Raw genomic sequence first — 19,756 nt, forward strand, 5'->3', positions numbered from 1 at the left:
GCAGCCTCAGCCTCCTGGGCTCAGGCAATCCTTCCACCTTAGCCTCCTGAGTAGCTGGGATACTGGCTAATTTTTTTATTTTTTGTAGAGGTGAGGTCTTGCTATGTTGCCCAGGCTGGTCTCCAACTTTAGGCTCAAGCCATCCTCCCACCTCCTCCTCCCAGAATGCTGGGATTATAGGTGTACAGCTGGCTATTTTTTAATTTTATTTTTTTGTAGAGACGAGGTCTTGTTATGTCCCTCAGCCTGGTCTCGAACTTCTGGGCTCAAGCAATCCTCCTGCTACCACCTCCCAGAGTGCTGGGATTACAGGAGTGAGCCACTGGCCCGACCTTCTCTAACTTTTAATATTCCATTAATTTCATGGCAATTCTTACTTAAAGACATACGTTTCAGCAACGTTGCTTTTACATTGACCTTTCATGAACATTTTTGTATAGATATATTAAAATATATCTGTGCCTTTGATGGTTAACATCTAGCATTTTCAGACACTCAAGTCCTTTTAGATTATGTAAAGTCTTCACAGCGGACAGGCTGACTTGGAAAGATGTCAATCAGGATTCTGGTGAGCAGACAGCTTGTCCTCTGTGTGGCCAGCGCCAACGTGGGCGTTACCAGCTCTTCTGCTGAAGTCGCAGCGTTGCTCGAGGAACGACCTCCCCGTCAGAGCTGTCTCCTGCCAGTTGGGAGACAGGCAGCTACTCATTCCTAATTTATCTCGGTCCACTTTTCTGAGCCAGTGATCCAAATACATTTGGCCATGAGAGGCCTCCCTGGGCGACGTGGCCATGTTTCCACGTAGCTGTAGTAGAAAAAGTGGGAAGTATCAGCTGCCTAAAACGAGAGAGCATGGACGAAATCTCACGTGACTGACTTTTCTAAGCAGACCTATTTGCTACCAAAACGCCCAAATCACCCGATACACGCAGCCCCGCCCACTTCTGGCTTCTGGCCCATAACTGCAGCGTCCATCTCCCACCGCTAGATGGCAACGCCGTTTTAAAGCAGATTGTGTTCAAGCAATGATGCTGCTCCAATGTTCCAAATACATGAACTCTTTTCATCCCATCAGGCTTGGGGGAGGGGAGGGGGGAATATCATAACCCTTGTGTCTTATGTTAATGAATATGTGGGAAATCAGGAAACTGCAGACCCCACCGGTAGGAGCATAAGTTAGTCTCACCACTTTGGAGAGGAAGTGGCAGTCCTGTTCAGACTCACTTGCTAATGATGATGGCAGGTGCCACTGGGTGTCAGCACTGCTTTTGTAAGTGCTTGCCTCATTTCAGGCACTGTTATTCCCCCAAAGTACAAATGAGGGAATTAGGCACAGAAAGGTCATGTAACTTGTCCAAGGTCATGAGCTGGTAAGAGGCAGAGCCACGATCCACATCCTACTTTCCACTACATTGCACGTGCCTGTGTACACCAGAAATCACTGCTAAGGTGCTCGCTGCCGTGTTGTTTGTAGTAGCAAAACCCCATTAACCTAAGAGTTCCTTAGCACGACAGTAAAACATAAGGGAATACTGCAGAGCAGTTATAAGCAATACATGAGACCTAGCAGGTTAACCTGGAGAGGGGATTACAGACTGAGCCACCAAGGCTGGCTCTAGCTCTTAAAAGAGATAACTCAAATCCAAATCTAGAATGTCGTCTTATGACTGGATCTTCACAAATGCATTACTCAAACCTGACAACCATTACCTTCAAAAAATTAGCCAGTATCCCAGCTACTCAGGAGGCTAAGGTGGAAGGATTGCCTGAGCCCAGGAGGCTGAGGCTGTGGTGAGCCACAAATGTGCCACTGCACTCAGGCTGGGGTAAAAGAGTGAGACCCCGACTCAAAAAAATAAAAAAAAGTTAAAGGAAGAAAACAAAGTCTAAACAGCAAGCAAAGGACAATCATGGTTCAAACCTTCCATTCAGGCCAGTCTAACCTGTCCCCGAGCCCCAGACTCACACCCGTTTCTAAGCCATGTGCTGCCTGCTGCCTTTGCCTAAAGTAACTTTCCTTCCTTTGTTCAGCCATATTTTAAGAAGCTTGGACCGGAACCCCAGTCCCACCAATGTCCAGCTCAAGCCTCACCTGTTCCATAGGAAACAAGACACAGGCAATCCTTCCACCTCAGCTTCCCAAATCGCTGCAGTGTCAGGTAAGCTGTTCACCTCCCCAGTATAAATAGCTGAAAGGACCAAGAATGGAGTTGATATACCCAAAGAGTAGACATCTTGACACTGCCTAGTTCTGTCATTTTTTTTTTATTTAACTTTTTGACTTGGAGCCTTACTCTGTCACCCAGGCTGGAGTGCAGTGACACGCTCATGGCCACTGCAGTCTTGACCTGCTGGGCTCAGGCAATCCTTCCAAGTGGCTGGAACTACAGGCATGCACCACCACACTCTGCTAATCTTTTTTGATTTATTATAGAGACAAGGTCTCACCAAGTTGCCCAGGCTGGTCTCAAACCCCTAGGCTCAGGCAATCCTCTTGCCTCGGCCTCATAAAGTGCTGGGATTACAGGTGTGAGCCACTGCAACCAGCCTGTCAGATTCCCTTAACACTGGCCATCTGGCTCTCTAACCAAGGGCAGAAGCAGTTTCTCAGAGGTAGCTATTGATAATTGTTTTACAACCCCTCCCCAGCTCACTTTGTACTAATTATCTTTTCTATTCCAAGTTAACCTAATCAGCCCCTCAGCCCTTCATGACACAGACCCCATCACCATGGCAACAGTCATGTGACTGACCTACACATCTGCCTGCTGTCTATCACCTGACTTCCATACCTCTGCTCACCTGCCCCTTCATGATGATGTGAAACACCACCACCCAATCACCTTAATGACTTGCCCCCATCAAAGGCAAGGTTTAAAAGCATTCAACTGCAGGCAGCCATGAGCCATTGCTTTGCTAAACTCTGGTCTGGCCATGTGGCTCTTTGAGCTATGGCTGCCATGTTTTCCTAAGCTCTGACCCCCTCCCCTACCTTGGGAAGATGGATCCCCCTTTTCTCTCTCTCTCCAAATTACTTTCTCTCTCTCTTTTTTTTTGAGTTGGAGTCTGTCTGTCGCGCAGGCTAGAGTACAGTGGCATGCTCACGGCCACCGCAGCTTCAACCTGCCAGGCTCAGGTGATCCTTCTGCCTCAGCCTCCGAAGTAGCTGGAACTACAGGCGAGCGTCACTACAGCTGGCTAAATTTTTTGATTTATTGTAGAGACAAGGTCTCACCAAGTTGACCAGGCTGGTCCAAAACCCCTGGACTTAGGTAATCCTCTCACCTCGGCCTCCCAAAGTGCTGGAATTACAGGCTTTAGCCACTGCGCCTCTTCCCCAATTTACTTTCTAATTAAACTGTTTTCCAATCTAACTTCTGTGCAATTCTTTGCATCTTTCACACAGCACTGATCGTAGATGCTTCCTCTGGTCTGACCTAACATTCTGGAGGCCCCACTGAGACTGGGTCTGACTTAGCAATGGCTTAAGTGGCTCTGTAAGTGAGAATGCCGGCTTCAAGTTTAGGCCTCTGCAGCTGAAAGAGAGGAAGGAAAGGAAGGTCACTTCTGCCTTTTACTTAGCATTGTTTTGTTTTTGAGTCAGGGTCTCACTCTATAACTCAGGCTGGAGTGCAGTGGCATAATCACAGCTCACCACAGCCTCAAGTGATCCTCCTGCCTCAGCCTCCTGAGTAGCTGGGACTACAGGCATGTGCCTAGCTAATTTTATTTATTTGAGTTGGAGTCTCACTCTGTTGCCCAGGCTGGAGTGCAGTGGCATGTTCACAGCCACCGCAGCCTCGACCTGCTGGCCTCAGGCAATCCTTCCGCTTCAGCCTTCCAAGTAGCTGGAACTATAGGCGTGCATCACCACACCCAGCTAATCTTTTGACTTATTCTAGAGATGAGGTCTTGCCATGTTGCCCAGGCTGGTCTCGAACCCCTGGTCTCAGGCAATCCTCCAGCCTCAGCCTCCCAAAGTGCTGGGATTACAAGCTTGAGCCACCACACCTGGCCTCTAATTTTATTATTTTATTTTGCAGAGACAGGGTCTCACCATGTTGCCCAAGCTGATCTCCCACTCCTGGGCTCCAGCAATCCTCCTGCCTTGGCCTCCCTAAGTGCTGGGATTACAGGCGTGAGCCACGACGCCTGGCCAACTAGTTTAATGCAGCGTTTCTCTTTAGGTACAAGCTCCAGACATCTTCCATTGTTCTTTAAAAATACAAGTTCCAAAACTACTCCCTTTATTTTTATTTTTTGAGTTGAAATCTCACTCTGTCACCCAGACTGGAGTGCAGTGGCCACTCCCAGCCACCGCAGCCTCGACCTGCTGGGCTCCGGCGATCCTTCCACCTCAGCCTTCCAAGTAGCTGGAACTAAGGCGCGCACTACCACGCCCGGCTGACTTTTTGATTTATTGTAGAGATGAGGTCTCGCCAAGTTGCCCAGGCGGGTCTTGAACCCGCAGGCTCAGGCAATTCACTCACCTCAGCCTCCCAAAGGCACGGGATTACAGGCTGAGCCATCGAGCCTGGCTTATTTTTTTCTTAAAAGCTTTTTTTCTCCAACTATTCCCTTACTTTACTTTTTGTTGGGGGCTGGGTGGGAAGATATGGCAGGTTGTCATCAAATGTGTAATCACTCAAGTGGATATCTGCAGCAATTAAAACAAATTACTCCTTTCTCGTTCCTTTTAAAGCCAGGAGGCAAATCGGTTACCTAGAAACACACTGACTTATGACTAACCCTCTTCCCTTATTTGCCAAGGTCAACACATATGAAACCACAGGCCACATGTTGACAAGCTTTCCTAGAATCGTAATAGGTTTATAGAGGTTAATGTTCTTGGGTCATCAGGCTCTGAGGAAGAGGCCAGGTCAGAAGAGGAAAAAGCCAGCAAAAATTAGAAAAACTTAGAAATTGGTTTTTGTGTTAGCATGGAGACTGTCAGCTGCTGAACGTATTAATAAGAACAAGAAAAAGTCGAGGCCGGGTGCGGTGGCTCACGAATGTAATCGCAGCACTTTGGGAGGCCGAGGTCGGGGAATCATTTGAAGCCAGGAGTTTAAGACTAGTCTGAGCAACATGATGAGACCTTGTCTCTACAAGACAATATGAACAAAAAAAAAGCAAACAAAAAGACTTTTTGAACTGCAGAGGAAAAAGGAATGCAGTCAGCTTTGAATCTAATGGATTGTCTCAAAACTTACTCCTGCAAGCCTAAATTTTGTACCTGTGAGGAAGCATCCTTAGAGGCATAGCATATGCCTCCTTTACGAGGTGTTAAATTACCCAAATCTCTCATTTTGATCTTTCAGCTTTATTTCACTGGAGTTTCATAGGCTGTATATCAGTTAGAAGAAATGGTATCCAACAATTAGTAACATAAATGTCAATGCTTGAAAACCTGCGACTCACTTAGAAACTCAAATCTGACTTGCTCCTTCTATGGCTTCGTGGGGATGAACTTTGTTTCACTGACCTGAACATCTTCAGAGACAGAGGCTTCTTTCTTTTTTTTTTTTTTTTGAGTTGGAGTCTCACTCTGCCGCCCAGACTGGAGTGCAGTGGCCGCTCCCGGCCACCACAGCAGAGGCTTCTTTCATTGGGGAGATCTGAGGAGTGTCAGGATTGTTGGGGAAATCTGCCAGGCACTGACCTCCATCGCCCTCATACCAGCCTCGTCCTCCTGGCCTCACTCTTCTGAGGATTTCGCTCATGGAAGTCTCAAGCCACATTCGCTTGGGAGACTCCTGGTAGAAGGGACAGGTCTGAGGTGAAATCTATATTAACATACAGAATAGCTGCACTAAAATGAAATGTTGCTGAGTCTGGTCACCTCAGTTCCCGGGTGAGGCTCGTTAGAGCAGAGTGGCAAGGTCTGTTTGTATGACTGTCTCATTCCTTTTTCTACAGGCTTCAGGAATGTTTGCTGCCCAACACCCATATGAACATAGAATGTGCAGAGTTAGCACAGAGGCCTCCCTCAGGTCTCCTTGCTCTTGCTCTTTGCCAGGTGAGTGATTGGGAGCTTCAAGAGGACACCTTCTTTTATACATTTGCATAAAACACACACTAAAAGCTACTGGGCCAGTGGTGACATTTTGAATTTAAAAAACAAGTCCAAGCCATTTCCAGGTTTATGAATTATCCTATAGACACACAAATTTACTTAATTTGCTTATTTAGTCGGAGTCTCACTCTGTCACCCAGGCTGGAGTGCAGTGGCATGCTCACGGCTACCACAGCCTCCTGAGTAGTTGGGACTACAGGTGTGCACCATCACACCTGGCTAATTTTTAAATTTATTTTAGAGATGAGGTCTTTCCAGGTTGCCCAGGTGGATCTCCCTGGGTTCAGGCAATCCTCTTGCCTCTACCTCCCAAAGTGCTGGGATTCCAGGCATGAGCCACCATGTCTGGATCACAAATTTAAATTAAAATAACAAACCAAAGCCTCAATACTTTATTATCTTATATTTTCTCATTAAAATGGCTAATGAAGGAGGCCACTGTGGCAGCCTACTATTTGAAGGCTGCACCTGTATCTTTAATGCTAACAGACTTACTCCATAAAACAGGAAACCCTACCCCAGGGCTGTAACAGGTGTTTATTTAAGTTTCCCAATTCCAATGACAACTAATAATTTGTATTACCTACCAACACAGAAAGGACTAATAGATTTTAATAATGTTCCCCTGTAGATGAAAAACGCCACACATGATAAACTTTCTCTACGTACACGATCTGTTGACCCTCGCCAGAAATAGCTGTGGAAACACCTACGACTGCGATTTTCACGCTGGAGCCTGGCTACTTCTGGGGTTACTTGGTGGCCTGCCAAGGCAGGCAGCCAATGACACGGTGAATATTCTCCATCTTTCTAGACAGCAGCATTTACTCAAGGCTAAACAATCACCTATTTATTTTTTTTAAATGTTCAACATAAGCTTTCTTCCCCAGCTGGAATATATAGAGAACCCTAACATATAAAACACGTTTCAGAAAACTGCACTAGCAGTGGTAGTTGGCAGGTGTGTGGTCCCCTCCACACCCTGGCTCCCTGGTAAGCCCTGGAGAAGTGTCTGGCACACCCAGCCTCACTGCCTTCCAATCTCAGCTCAGAGATGTGCATCCTGCCCTGGACACAAAAGGGCTACCAAGGGGGTCCCAGCGTCCCCAGTGTAACTGCCTCCCACTTGCTCTCTTTACAGGTAAGTAACAGAGGCAGCACAGCCAGAATTTTATGCCCTGAAGCCCAGCTTTCTAAATCTATACCCTTCTGGCTTTTCAGTCTCTCTGGCAGCAATACATTTCAACAAATTAATACTTCCGCTTGTCTTAAGGTAGTACTCAGATCCGGTGGCACCTCCATTTTTAGATCGTAGTAAACAGCAATGTGTTTCTCCAAACTGTAAAAGAGTGCTGAGTGTTTCCACATGGCGTCCTGCTCCCTAATCTGGTTTCTGAATATTCTGTTTCTTTTTCTTTTCTGTATATTCTTCTAGTCGAAGAAGCCACTTGGTCCAGTACTGGGAACAGAGCTCTCCATTCATGAAATGCGAGTGGGCAGGTGACCCATCCTTGTAGGCTACCACAATCAAGCCACACTGAACCTAAAAGGAAACATAGGGCAATGTCAGCACTGATATAGCAGGTCAAGTTCAGGTTCATTTCCTTCTTACTCCAGGGCACACTCAGTACACAAATACCCACAATAACATCTCCTAACTCAGTTTCTAGGGTGGGCTGATGAAAGACTGCACCAGGACACACAGAACATAGAGATGACAGATAAAGTGCCAAAGAATGGACTGTGATCATTAAAAATCTATTCTTAAGAAAAAGCCCAGGGGCGAGGGGGTGGGCAAGTGCTTTTTATTTTTATTTACTTACTTATTTTTTGAGTCAGAGTCTCACTCTGTTGCCCAGGCTGGAGTACAATGGGAAGCTCATGGCCACCACAGCCTTGACTTGCTGGGCTCAGGTGATCCTTCCATGTAGCTGAAACTATAAGCATGTGCCACCACACCCGGCTAATTTTTTGATTTATTGTAGAGACAAGGTCTTACCACGTTGGCCAGGCTGATCTCAAACCTGTGGGCTCAGACAGTCCTCTCGCTTCTGCCTCCAAAGTGCTGGGATTACAGGTGTGAGCCACCGCGTGGCCGGGGAAGTGCTTTTTAAAATGCAAGAAGGAGGCCGGGCTGGTGGCTCAGCCTGTAATCCCAGCACTTTGGGAGGCCGAGGCAAGTAGATTGCCTGAGCCTGCAGGTTCGAGATCCACCCGGGCAACTTGGTGAGACCTCGTCTCTACAATAAACCAAAAATTAGCCGGGCACGGTAGCGCATGCTTGTAGTTCCAGCTACTTGGAAGACTGAGGCGGAAGGATCGCTGGAGCCCAGCAGGTCGAGGCTGCAGTGGCCGGGAACGTGCCACTACACTATAGTCTGGGCAACAGAATGAGACTCTGACTCAAAAAAAAAAAAAATGCAAGGAGGACAAGGAACAGAGCAAGCAGTGGGATAGAAAGAGAGTAAAACCCTAAAAAGTGTAATAGTTGGCAGTGCTGAACCAAGCTTTTAGTCAGTAGGGCCCAACGTCCTGACCTGGAAGCTGTAGTTGGCATCATGGTTCATGGCACCCACATATGCCACAACTTGCAGAGGGTTGTCAAATGTATTTTGGATAAAAGGCTTTGGTTTCTCTGATGTCTTCCAGTCAATCACACACAGCTGGCCCCTAAAGATAAACCAAAGGAAGTCTTTGTAGGTCATTCAAACTGAAAATGCCATCCTTTTACATATAGTTTAATGCTTGTAATCCAATGACCATGGCTTCTATTCCTTTTTTTTTTTAAAAGAGATGAGGTTTCACTATGTTGCCCAGACAGGACTTAAATGCAAGGGAGCCTCCCACTTCAGCATCCGAGGAGCTGGGATTACAGGCATGAGCCTCCATGCTTGGCTCTCCACTCTTTAAAATGGGCTTTACTTCTTAGGACTAGACAGGTGTGATGCTCCCTGACCTCTGATTCAGGTCAGTGATAAGCCCATCAGGAGGTACAATGGAAAATGCTTCTTCACGTGTACCCATGAGAGCTATAGTGTGGCCACAAGGGAGGAGTGGAAACAAATTTTCTGCAGTTCACATTTCTCAACTTTCTCATAATTCCTTTGAAACTCCACGGGCCCCCTTTCCTCTAACAGCTGACAGAGAAATTGAAACTATATGTATTCCTGTCTTAATTAATTTGGCTTCAAATGTCCACCAGAATGTAACACAACAAAATCCCCATGATGAAGGACCTTGCATTATGGTGCCTTGAAAATGCTCTTGCCCAGAAACCAAAGCTGGGGCTCAAATCCCTTACACTCATTAGGCATCAACTGTATGCAGAAATATAAATAAGGAAACCTGGCCCCTGTCCTAAAAGTTTATACACTGGGTAGAGAAATAAAAAAATAAAAATAAAATCCAAAAAAATTTCCTGGTCAGATATGGTGGCTCATGCCTATAATCCCAGCACTTTGGGAGGCTGAGGTGAGAGGATTGCCTGAGTCCATGGGTTCCAGACCAGCCCGGGCAACTTGGTGAGACCTCATCTCTACAATAAACCAAAAAATTAGCCGGGCATGGTGGCATGTGTCTGTAGTTCCAGCTACTTGGAAAGTTGAAGAGGAAGGATCCCCTGAGCCCAGCAGGTTTAGGCTGTGTTAGCTGTAAGTGTGCCACTGCACTCCAGCCTGGGCAACAGAGTAAGACTCCAACTCAAAAAATAAAAAAATTTGCTACCACTTTTTAAGTGGGAAGGAGTAGTCAAATAACCAATGTATTCCTCCATCTTGCTTCTGCCTGGTGGCATTTTTATCCTTGCCAACTGAATAACAAAAGGATGGTAGGAAGAGCAGATCGGTAACTGTTGACTCTCACAGGGCTTGATCTGTTCAATCCATCATTCATTATGACTTCAATTTCAACATCAGCAGTTAGTCAATGTATGTATGTTACTTACATGTCATATAGTTCTAGACAGAGTTAGAACTCATGCAAAGTATCTACAAGATCAGCTTAGGGTATCATTGGGTAAAAAAAAAATCAAATGTGAACCACATTTCATTTTATTTATTTATTTATTTTTTGAGTTGGAGTCTCACTCTGTCGCCCAGACTGGAGTACAGTGGCCGCTCCTGGCCACCGCAGCCTCGACCTGCTGGGCTCCGGCGATCCTTCCGCCTCAGCCTTCCGAGTAGCCGGAATTACAGGCATGCACTACCACGCCCAGCTGATTTTTTTTTGATTTATTGTAGAGATGAGGTCTCGCTGCCCAGGCGGGTCTCGAACCCGCGGGCTCAGGCAATTCACTCACCTCAGCCTCCCAAAGGCGCGAGATTACAGGCTGAGCCACCCAGCCCAGCTCACATTTCATTTTAAATTTTCTAGTAGCCACATCAGAAAAGAAAAAGAAGAAACAGGTGAAATTGTAATGTTTTAACACAACATATCCAAAATATTATCATTTCAACACATAACCAATATAATAATTTGTAGTGGGATATTTTACATTCTTTTTTGCACTGAGTCATTGACATCTAGTTTGTACATTGTTACAGCACACCTTAGTCAAGTGTGCAACAGCCATATGTGGTTAGTTGCTACTCTACTGGACAGTGCAGGTTTAGAGATAATTTTAGTGTCTTTGTAATTGTTTTGTAATATTGCCAAGTTTGATGTCTATGCAGTTGAAAAGAGGGCCCCAGTAACTCCAGAAGGCTGCCAGTCTCAGTTCTTCACTTGAGTACATCAACCTTTTTTTTTTTTTTTTTGAGTCAGAGTCTTACTCTGTCACCCAGGCTGGAGTGCAGTGGCATGCTCATGGCCACCACAGCCTTGATCTGCTGGGCTCAGGTGATCCTTCTACCTCAGCCTTTCAAGTACCTGGAACTACAGGTGCGCGACACCACATCTAGCTAATTTTTTTGATTCATTGTAGAGATGAGGTCTCACCAAGTTGCCCAGGCTGGTCTCGAACCTGTGAGCTCAGGCAATCCTCTCACCTCAGCGTCCCAAAGTGCTGTGATTTATAGGCATAAGCCACCACGTCCAGTCCAACATCAATATCTTTAATGTGAAAAAATATTAGCAGCATACTGAAAACTGTAAAACACTGATGAAAGAAATTGAAGATGGTGCAAATAAATGGTAAGAAACTCAGTAGGGTGGGCATGGTGGCTCACTCCTGTAATCCCAGCACGTTGGGAGGATGAGGCAGCTTGAGCTCAGGAGTTTGAGACCAGCCTAGGTTACATAGTAAGACCTCATCTCTACAAAAAAAAAAAAAAAAAAAATTAGCTAGGTGTGGTGGCACGTGCCTGTAATCCCAACTACTTGGGAGGCTGCGGTAGAACAACTGCCTGAACCCATGAGGTCAAGGCTATGGTGAGCTGTGATCATGCCACTACATTCTAGCTTGGGCAACAGAATAAGACCCTGACTCAAAAAAGAAAAACTCATATATTATAATATAAACCCTTAATATGTTTATTATTCTTGTTTTTTTAATTATTATTTTTTTTTAGAGACCAGGTCTCGCCAAGCTGCCCAGGTTGGTCTCGAATCCCTGGGCTGAGGTAATCCTCTCACTTCCGCCTCCCAAAGTGCTGGGATTACAGGCATGAGTCACTGTGCCCAGCAACTTTATTATTTTTTGTAGAGACAGGGTCTCACGATGTGGCCCAGGCTGGTCTCGAACTCCTGGCCTCACACAATTCTTCCACCTTAGCCTCCCAAATTGCTGGGATTACAGGCGTGAGCAACCTCCTCTGGCTTAAAATACATGTGTTAAGTGAAAAAAAAGCAGGGTGTAGAATCTTGTGTTAAAAAGTGACGAGGGGAACAAATGATTACATGCATAGTTACAAAAGATCTCAGCTTTACAACTTTCTAAGCAGAGGTTAAATACAAAGTGATGTGAGGGACTCACTTGTAATAGTTTAAATTAACAAACTGCATATATTACCCATTAAACATTCTTCTTAAATTTCTAAAACTTTAGTTTAAAACTGTTCATATCCTCCATGCTGATGCTCTGAAAGAGCAAAAATCAAACAGTGGTGCTGTGATCATGTTTGATGCTCCCTATGACGAGCACTTGGCATCAGACACTTGTCACCCTTGGTGGAAGTGGCTGCATGGCTCCCTCAATCTACAGGGAAGCCGAAAACAGCCTACTGGACTTCCTGGCACAGGGCAGTTAGGGCACAAAACTATCTGCTCTGAACAGTTTCCTGACTAATGAGTATTCCGGCAATTTCTTAACTTAGATTTTAACTCACGCCTCCATTCACGTCCAGCTTTCTCTCACTCCTTCCCCCGTCCTCACTGCTCCCATGCTGTATCTGGAACATGGGCACCTCCAGGTCACAGCTACCCTTAGAATCTGGGCAAACAGTGAACACAGCAGCACCTGGAAAACTGCAGGAAGCTTCTGTACGTTCAGAGTTCCCACCATGTCAACCATGCCTGGAAGCCAGGACAAACAAAAGCTGACCTCCAGAATCAACAGGTCACGGAGCTGTCTTTAGGAAAACAGGAAAGAAAATGCAGGAATCAAACTGGATCTTATGGCTGGTGCCTTGCTTGTGGGAAGAGGAAGGGGTAGGCTGGAAAACAGGCCATGTTTTGGGATATTACATATGTATCTCATATAAATGAATACATAGGTAAATAAATAAAAACAAAGCATACACATGTATTTTAGGCTGGGGCAGCAGCTCGTGCCTGTAATCCTAGTATACCCAGCATACCTCTTCTCCACCAAATAGATTGATTTTGGAACACTGACTGACAGGGATGATGTGGCTCTTCGCATTGTATCTGTCCTCACTTCCTGCCCCATGTCCAATCCTTTTACCTGTCACACAGGTTTTGACTTCCAAGAGGCAGAGGCTGCAGTACCTCCAGGCACATCTTGAACAGGAGTCAAGAGGACAAAGCACCTCTGACATGCACCACGTGTCTCACCCGCCAACTCCCCTCTACCCTACGATGGAAATGATCTTGTACTCACTGGTACTCAGCCACACAGTCCAGCAAGCCTGCATACTGCAAGGTTTCATGCTGAACAGCACTTTCAAGAGCTCGTACTCCATGGATATCTTTCAGAATATGCTGGACACTTTTGACGTAACCAGATTTGAGGAGGTTTTCATCTCTCTCTTGTAAGTTCCCCTGGGGTGAAAGTATGCTTTCCAAGTCTTCATGGAACTGTTGCCCTTGTAAAAAGATGTCTGAAAAAAAATCAGGGGAAAAAAAAAACAAGCTAATACTAAAAAAACAAACACCCTAAAAATCTCCAAACGATAAAAGTTATTACACAAAAATGACAACCCTAAGACGCCAAATTTCAGCCTCTTGTGAAGCCTAAGAATGTACTTGGGAAACCAAAGGGATTAGAATAGTTTAGCTAATAAAATGAATTAAAGTGAAGTATTTCTAGTAGAATCAGATCAAAGCTAAGGTGGAAGGTCTGGGGACCCTAGGCCCACATCTGATTTGTGGTGCTGGGTATTTAAGTACGCAGTTTAATAAGCTAACCAGTTGGTTGTGATGAAGTCATGAGATATTTAGGAGGCTGTACTTCTGTTTAGTTCTTTAATGAACCCTTTCACTAGCAAGATTAGTGACCAGCAAGGAATGAAAATTAAGGCACACGTGACTTAAAAATAATGAATTGGCTATTGTGAGTGGGGAAGGAGAGAAAAATGGGATATTCTTTTCCTTACTTTTCTTAGTGCTAGAACAGTCTGAGATGGCTGCTGTGTCTGAAGTTCCTTCCCATACACTTTTTCCCATTCTATTATTTAATATTTAGCATGTATTATTTTTCTAATTAGCTTTAGAGTATTGGAATTCTAATTTGTGGTTTATAGGGGAATGTATTTCTCCCTTTCTAACATTTTCTAGTGTATAAGCACAAGTCTCAGGAACCATGAGAACACATTATTTTTCTCATATGTTCATTTTTTTTTTGAGTCAGAGACTCACTCTGTCAGGCTAGAATACAGTGTATGATCAGAGCTTACTCAACTTCAACCTCCTGGGCTGAGGTGATACTTCTGCCTCAGTCTCCAGAGTGGCAGGGACAACAGAAGCACACCACCACAACGGGCTAGTATTTTTGATTTTTTAAAGAGATGAAGTTGCTCAGGCTGGTCTCAAACTCCTGGGCTCAAGTGAGCCTTCCACCTTGGCCTTTCAAAGTGCTTCAAAGTGCTGGTATTACAAGTGTGAGCCACCATACCCAGGTTTTTCTGAAGGAATTGCAGTGGTTGGATTCGTCAGCATATCCCAGGACCTAATTGATTTTGAACGCTGTCCTTTTGTGTGCTCCTTGGCTTGCTCAGGAAGCTCCTCCTCATACACTTGTGAGAAAATGGCAGGCAGATTGAACAAGGCAAGAAATACTGGATACTCACTCGTTTCTTGGAAAAAGAAGGAGAAAGAAAGAGTGGGCACTGTCCTGCCAAGCAGTGGTGTTGTGAACACAACAACCCAACAAGATAAGGATCATTACCCCCATTTTACTGAACGAGGCCCTGTTGGCTTGAGCAGTGCTATTAATTTGCCCAAAAGCAAAAGTTGAATGGGCAGCCTGGCCCCAGAAAGTGTTCTTTCCAGTTCACCACACAGTAGAGCAAGGAGGCAGAAACAGAGCAGGAAATGTACATGCTTGGAGACAGACCCACAGAAAATGGGGGAAGCAAGTCGCCTAACGAGGCCATATTAAATTGTACTATGCTTATCAAATGTCCTTCACATAGACTTTGAAAGGTCAGTTCTACCACTGGCAAAAAAAAAAAGAAAAAAAGGAAGCCCTCTGGGAAACTAGAGAGTTAAGTGAAATTCAATTTAGGAACTGAGTTATCCTACTCCAAATTTACTTGGCTCAGTTGGAATTCTTAATACATGAAAGGACTACAAGAAATTTAACACTGATGAAATTAAAGGCTAGGAAAACGAAGTGAATATTCATCTGCAGACTAGCTTAACGAAGCAGAAGACAAACATTTTAAAAACAGGAAGAAAAAAAAATGCTTTATCAGCTGCCATGCAAATAGACAATTGATTTCCTGCTGCAAACTTACCCCTGACCAGGTTCTTCACATACACATGACCACAAACTTGAAAATCTAGATTGCAAGGGTACCTCAGAACAGGGGTCCCCAGTCACCAGGCCATGGACTGATACCAATCCATGGTCTGTTAGGAAACAGGCTGCACAGAAGGACATGAGCGGCAGGGGAGCAAACAAAGCTTCATCCGTATTTGCAGCCAATTCCCATCACTTGCATTACCGCTTGAGCTCCACCTTCTGTGAGATCAGTGGCGGTATTAGATTCTCATAGAAGCAGGAATGCTATTGTGAACTGCACACACGAGAGATTTAGGTTGCCAGCTCCTTATGAGAATCTAATGTCTGAGAATCTGAGGTGGAGCTGAGGCGGTGATGCTAGTGCTGGGGAGAGGCTGCAAACACAGATTAACATGAGCAGTGAGGTTGGACTGCACATCCCTCCAATCCATGGAATAATTGTTCTCCACGAAACTGGTCCCTGATGCCAAAGAGGTTGGGGGCCACTACCTTTGAATCTAAGGCTCAGAACATTAAACATGATTCAATCTGTACAAATAAATTAAATTTAAAAATGGTTCAAGAATGGCTGGGTGTGGTGGCTCATGCCTGCAATTCCAGTACTGGTAGGCAGAGGTAAATGAATCCTCTGAGCCCAAGGATTCAAGATCAGCCTGGGCAACTTGGTGAGACCTTGTCTACAATAAATCAAAAAGTAAGTAGGCATAGCGGTTGAGCCCAACAGGTCGAGGTTGCGGTGGCCGTGATCATGCCACTGCACTCCAGCCTGGGTGCAGAGTGTGATTCTGACTCCAAAAAAAAAAAAATTCAAGACTAGATTTACTGCAGGTAACATCAGAGTATTCACTCAAATGAAAGGAATGAAAGTCAAATGCGTCAAAGAAATGCAAATGAAATGTTTCTGAGTCCCAGTATACAAAGTGCATTAAAAATATTCATGCATCTCCAACATTCTGTTGATAGAACTGGCAGGAGAGCTTATATGTTAGGATTTACAAAATCAGTGTAGTGGCCAGGCTTGGTGGCTCAGCCTGTAATCCTGCGCTTTGGGAGGCCAAGGTGAGTGAATTGCCTGAGCCCGCAGGTTCAAGAACCACCTGGGCAACTTGGCGAGACCTCATCTTTACAATAAAAAAAATTAGCCGGGTGTGGTAGCGCGTGCCTGTAGTTCCAGCTACTTGGAAGGCTGAGGCAGAAGGATCGCCGAAGCCCAGCAGGTCGAGGCTGCAGTGGCCAGGAGTGACCACTGCACTCCGGTCTGGGCGACTAAGTGAGACTCCAACTCAAAAAAAAAAAAAATCAGTGTAACAAAAAAATGAAGGACTAAAGCCCAGCCCTTTCCACAAAAAGCAACACAAACATAAATCAGGGGAATTGAGACGTTCTCCTCCTTGCCAGTCTTCAAAAGGCGAACTAATGCCTGGGAAAGTGCTCAAGTGTTTGGAAGAATGCCAGCTATGCTCTGTGCTCTGGCCTTTAAAAAGACTAGGCAGAAAGTAATGTATTGATCCAATATTTCTCATTTAAAAAAAAGACCTTTAAACTTTTAATCCATTCACTGAGTTCTGATAAGTTCTTTTTCTTTTTTTGGCCACAACACTAATCTACATGTAATTATCCTTTAAAAAAAAAAGTTATTCTGCTTATTTCTTAAGGTCCCTGAGTTAACCAAGAGACACAGCAGAGTGCTAATCTTGATCAACAAAGCTGACTATGAAAAAAAAAAAAACATGGTTTTCTCTCTGCCTGGGTTACGAGGCTCATTCACATTCCAAACAGAAATTCCTCTCCAATGCACTTCCTGACTTCCTGCCAACAGCTACAGCCTCGAGGGTCCCTCTTGTCCCAGCCTTTACATTTTATGTGAGCAATTTCAGCTGTGACATCCCTGGTTTAAAGAAAATCAAAACAATTTCTTACTAGGAAACTATCAATTCTAAGTTCTAGTGGTACAAATAAAAAAACATAAGATGCCAGCAAAAGGTTCTTCCGCTGCTTGCCTAGAAAGCAGAGACTAGTTGGTGGTTGTTATTAATGAACTGTCTTCAGAAGACCTTAACCCTTGCAGGTCATCTTTGCCCCACACAGTTGAGGAATGCTGTAAGGAGTCAAGGTCCTGACCATTTTTGCCATATCCAGTACCACTTACTTAATACTTTTTTTTTTTGAGTCGGAGTCTCACTGTCACCCATGCTGGAGTGCCGTGGTTCACTCATGACGACCACAGCCTCGACCTGCTGGGCTTAGGCAATCCTTCTGCCTCAGCCATCCAAGTAGCTGGAACCACAGGCAGTGCCACCATGCCCAGCTAATTTTTTTGATTTATTGTAGAGATGAGATCTCACCATGTTGCTCAGTCTGGTATTGAACTCCTGAGCTCAGGCAATCCTCTTGCCTCTGCCTCCCAAAGTGCTGGGATTACAGGCTTGAGGTGCTGGTCCAGCTAATACTTTTCTTTAAAACATGTGACATGTTCAATGTTGCACACTTACATACATGATTTTTCCAAGATGCCTCAAAATAAGTATACTCTTCTTAAAATAAAAGTGCTTGTTTATCACTAGGAGTATCGTACTGCTCTCTGGGAAGCATGGACTAAGGAATGACCAATGTAAAACTTAGCTTTAACAAAAGACACCTATATAATCCTCACAGGACCAGATAATTTCCCTGCTCCAGTGGAAAGCTTAAGGAAGCTATTCTCCCTACTTGCCTAAGTTAGGAAGTTAGAAATGGAAAGCTAAAGTTTGTTTATGCTCAGATCCTTATCAAGAGCACTTGAGTATCTCAATTTACAGATCATGTGTTCTGGATTGTTGTCAGGGTCTTTAAATTTATGAGTCCATTAACTCTGAGAGTAGAGCAACATTTACTAGCTTCTAAACAGAATGCCTACAAACAACTAGAATTGTTATCAGATGACTGACTTTTTTCCATAATCAAGGAAAACAAGCAATTCTATTATTAAGTTTGTAGCTTATAAAACAAACGAATTTTATGTATCATTTAGCCAAATACTTGATTTCTGTTTCATCAATAAAATGGGGATAATCGCATCTACAATTCATGGGACTATCATGAGGGGCAAGTTAATACACACAAAGTGCAAGTTAATGTTCATTACTATTTGAAAGTAGTTCCTTGCTATTAAGTTAAAAAAAAAAACAACCCATTCTTCTAACAATGATACTCTCCGTTCTAGAACGCAAAAGTTACCATACAGAACCGAATTGAGGCAATTACTTGAAGTGTATTCTTTAAAGCCGTCTTCTCCCAGTTCCAGAATCATCCGCTGTTTCCACCTCTCCAGGTAGAAAATCTGTTGTTTTGTCATGGTCTCCTGGAGGACCCGGGTCACGCTGGGGATCACACCTTTTTGCAAAGGGATTTTCAAAGGAACGGAAGGATCACTCTCATTCGGGGCAGCCCTCTTCACAGGATTGAAGATGGGAAACCAGTTGCGCAGAACTCTGTCTTCTTTTTCTTGCTCTGGGGGCTTCTGCTTGCTCACGGGCCCATAGAGCAAGTCATCTTCCTCAAACAGCGACTCTGGGGTATGTGCGGAGCCTCGTGGGGTATGTGACGGGCCTCGGGACAAGACAGATCGCACCAAACTGGAATATTTTTCCTGGTCCACTTCTTCGTACGGGTTCACTTTTTTCTTCCGGCCACATGAATAAGGCGAAGTCGAGAAATCCATCAGGGAGGCGGATCCCACAGAAAAGCTCTGGGAACTTCGGAGCAACTTGCAGCCGGCCTGGAAAGCCTTCATCTTCAGATTATTTTTTCACTTCTCTCTGGTCTATCTGCAGGGTTGGGGGCCTTTTTCGTCTTTGTATTCCTATGAAAGAGAAATGTCAACGTGCATCAGTAAACTAATCCATCAACTTTTTTTTTTTAATTGGAGTCTCACTCCGTCGCCCAGACTGGAGTTCATTGGCACGCTCCGGGCCACTGCAGCCTCAATCTGCTGGGCTCCGGCGATCCTTCCGCCTCAGCCTTCCAAGTAGCCGGAACTAAAGGCGCCCACTACCACGATCGGCTAATTTTTGATTTATTGTAGAGACCAGGTCTCGCCAAGTTGCCCGGGTGGGTCTCGAACCCGCAGGCTCAGGCAATCCACTCGCCTCGGCCTCCTAAAAGTGCTGGAATTACAGGCTGTGCCACCGAGCCCGGCTAACCCATCAACTTTTTAACCATGTTTGGGCAAAGTCCCCAAGACTCTCACCGAGATCAGAAGGCCCAGCACTTTTTTTTTTTTTGAGTGGAGTCTCGCTCTGTCGCCCAGGCAGGAGTGCAGTGGCACGCTCACGGCTCACCGCAGTCTCGACCTCCTGGGCTCAGGCGGTCCTCCCCTTCAGCCTCCCGAGTAGCGCGTGACCCAACGCGCCCTGCCCCTGCACTTAGACGCCCAACAGTAGACAGCTTGGGGCAAGACGTCCTCGGTCCTGAGTCCGATGACGTGCGCCGCCCGAGGAGGGAGAGGTGCGAGAGGCGCAGAGAAACGGAAAGATGAAGCCCGTCGCCTGTCGGCCACAACAGTCACAGACAACGCGCGCCCTAACACGGGGGCGATTGCGACCCCGTTTTACAGGCGT

General features: G+C 45.2%; 1 protein-coding gene across 1 annotated transcript; it reads right to left on the reverse strand.

Moving 5' to 3' along the window:
* Positions 1-7,371: 7,371 nt before the first annotated feature.
* On the reverse strand, positions 7,372-19,416 carry MGME1 (mitochondrial genome maintenance exonuclease 1). The gene is made up of 5 exons (XM_008059780.2): positions 19,387-19,416; positions 18,402-18,999; positions 13,074-13,293; positions 8,614-8,746; positions 7,372-7,619 (listed from the first exon to the last, which is right to left on the reverse strand). The coding sequence occupies exons 2-5, from the start codon at positions 18,928-18,930 to the stop codon at positions 7,458-7,460; spliced, it is 1,044 nt and encodes a 347-aa protein (XP_008057971.1). The 5' UTR covers positions 18,931-18,999; positions 19,387-19,416; the 3' UTR covers positions 7,372-7,457.
* Positions 19,417-19,756: the final 340 nt, after the last annotated feature.

This window comes from Carlito syrichta, unplaced genomic scaffold, assembly GCF_000164805.1.
Source record: "Carlito syrichta isolate Samal-C Ts95f unplaced genomic scaffold, Tarsius_syrichta-2.0.1 Scaffold304359, whole genome shotgun sequence".
Lineage (NCBI taxonomy): Eukaryota > Metazoa > Chordata > Mammalia > Primates > Tarsiidae > Carlito > Carlito syrichta.

What these genes read in the sequence shown, in the direction of transcription:
- MGME1 (XM_008059780.2), bottom strand. Translation starts at nt 18,930, where the DNA reads ATGAAGGCTTTCCAGGCCGGCTGCAAGTTGCTCCGAAGTTCCCAGAGC. An exon ending in CTTTAAAGAATACACTTCAA is followed by an intron (nt 13,294 to 18,401) that starts GTAATTGCCTCA and finishes ATTTTTTTTCAG; the next exon opens with ACATCTTTTTACAAGGGCAA. An exon ending in ATGCCAACTACAGCTTCCAG is followed by an intron (nt 7,620 to 8,613) that starts GTCAGGACGTTG and finishes GTTTCCTTTTAG; the next exon opens with GTTCAGTGTGGCTTGATTGT.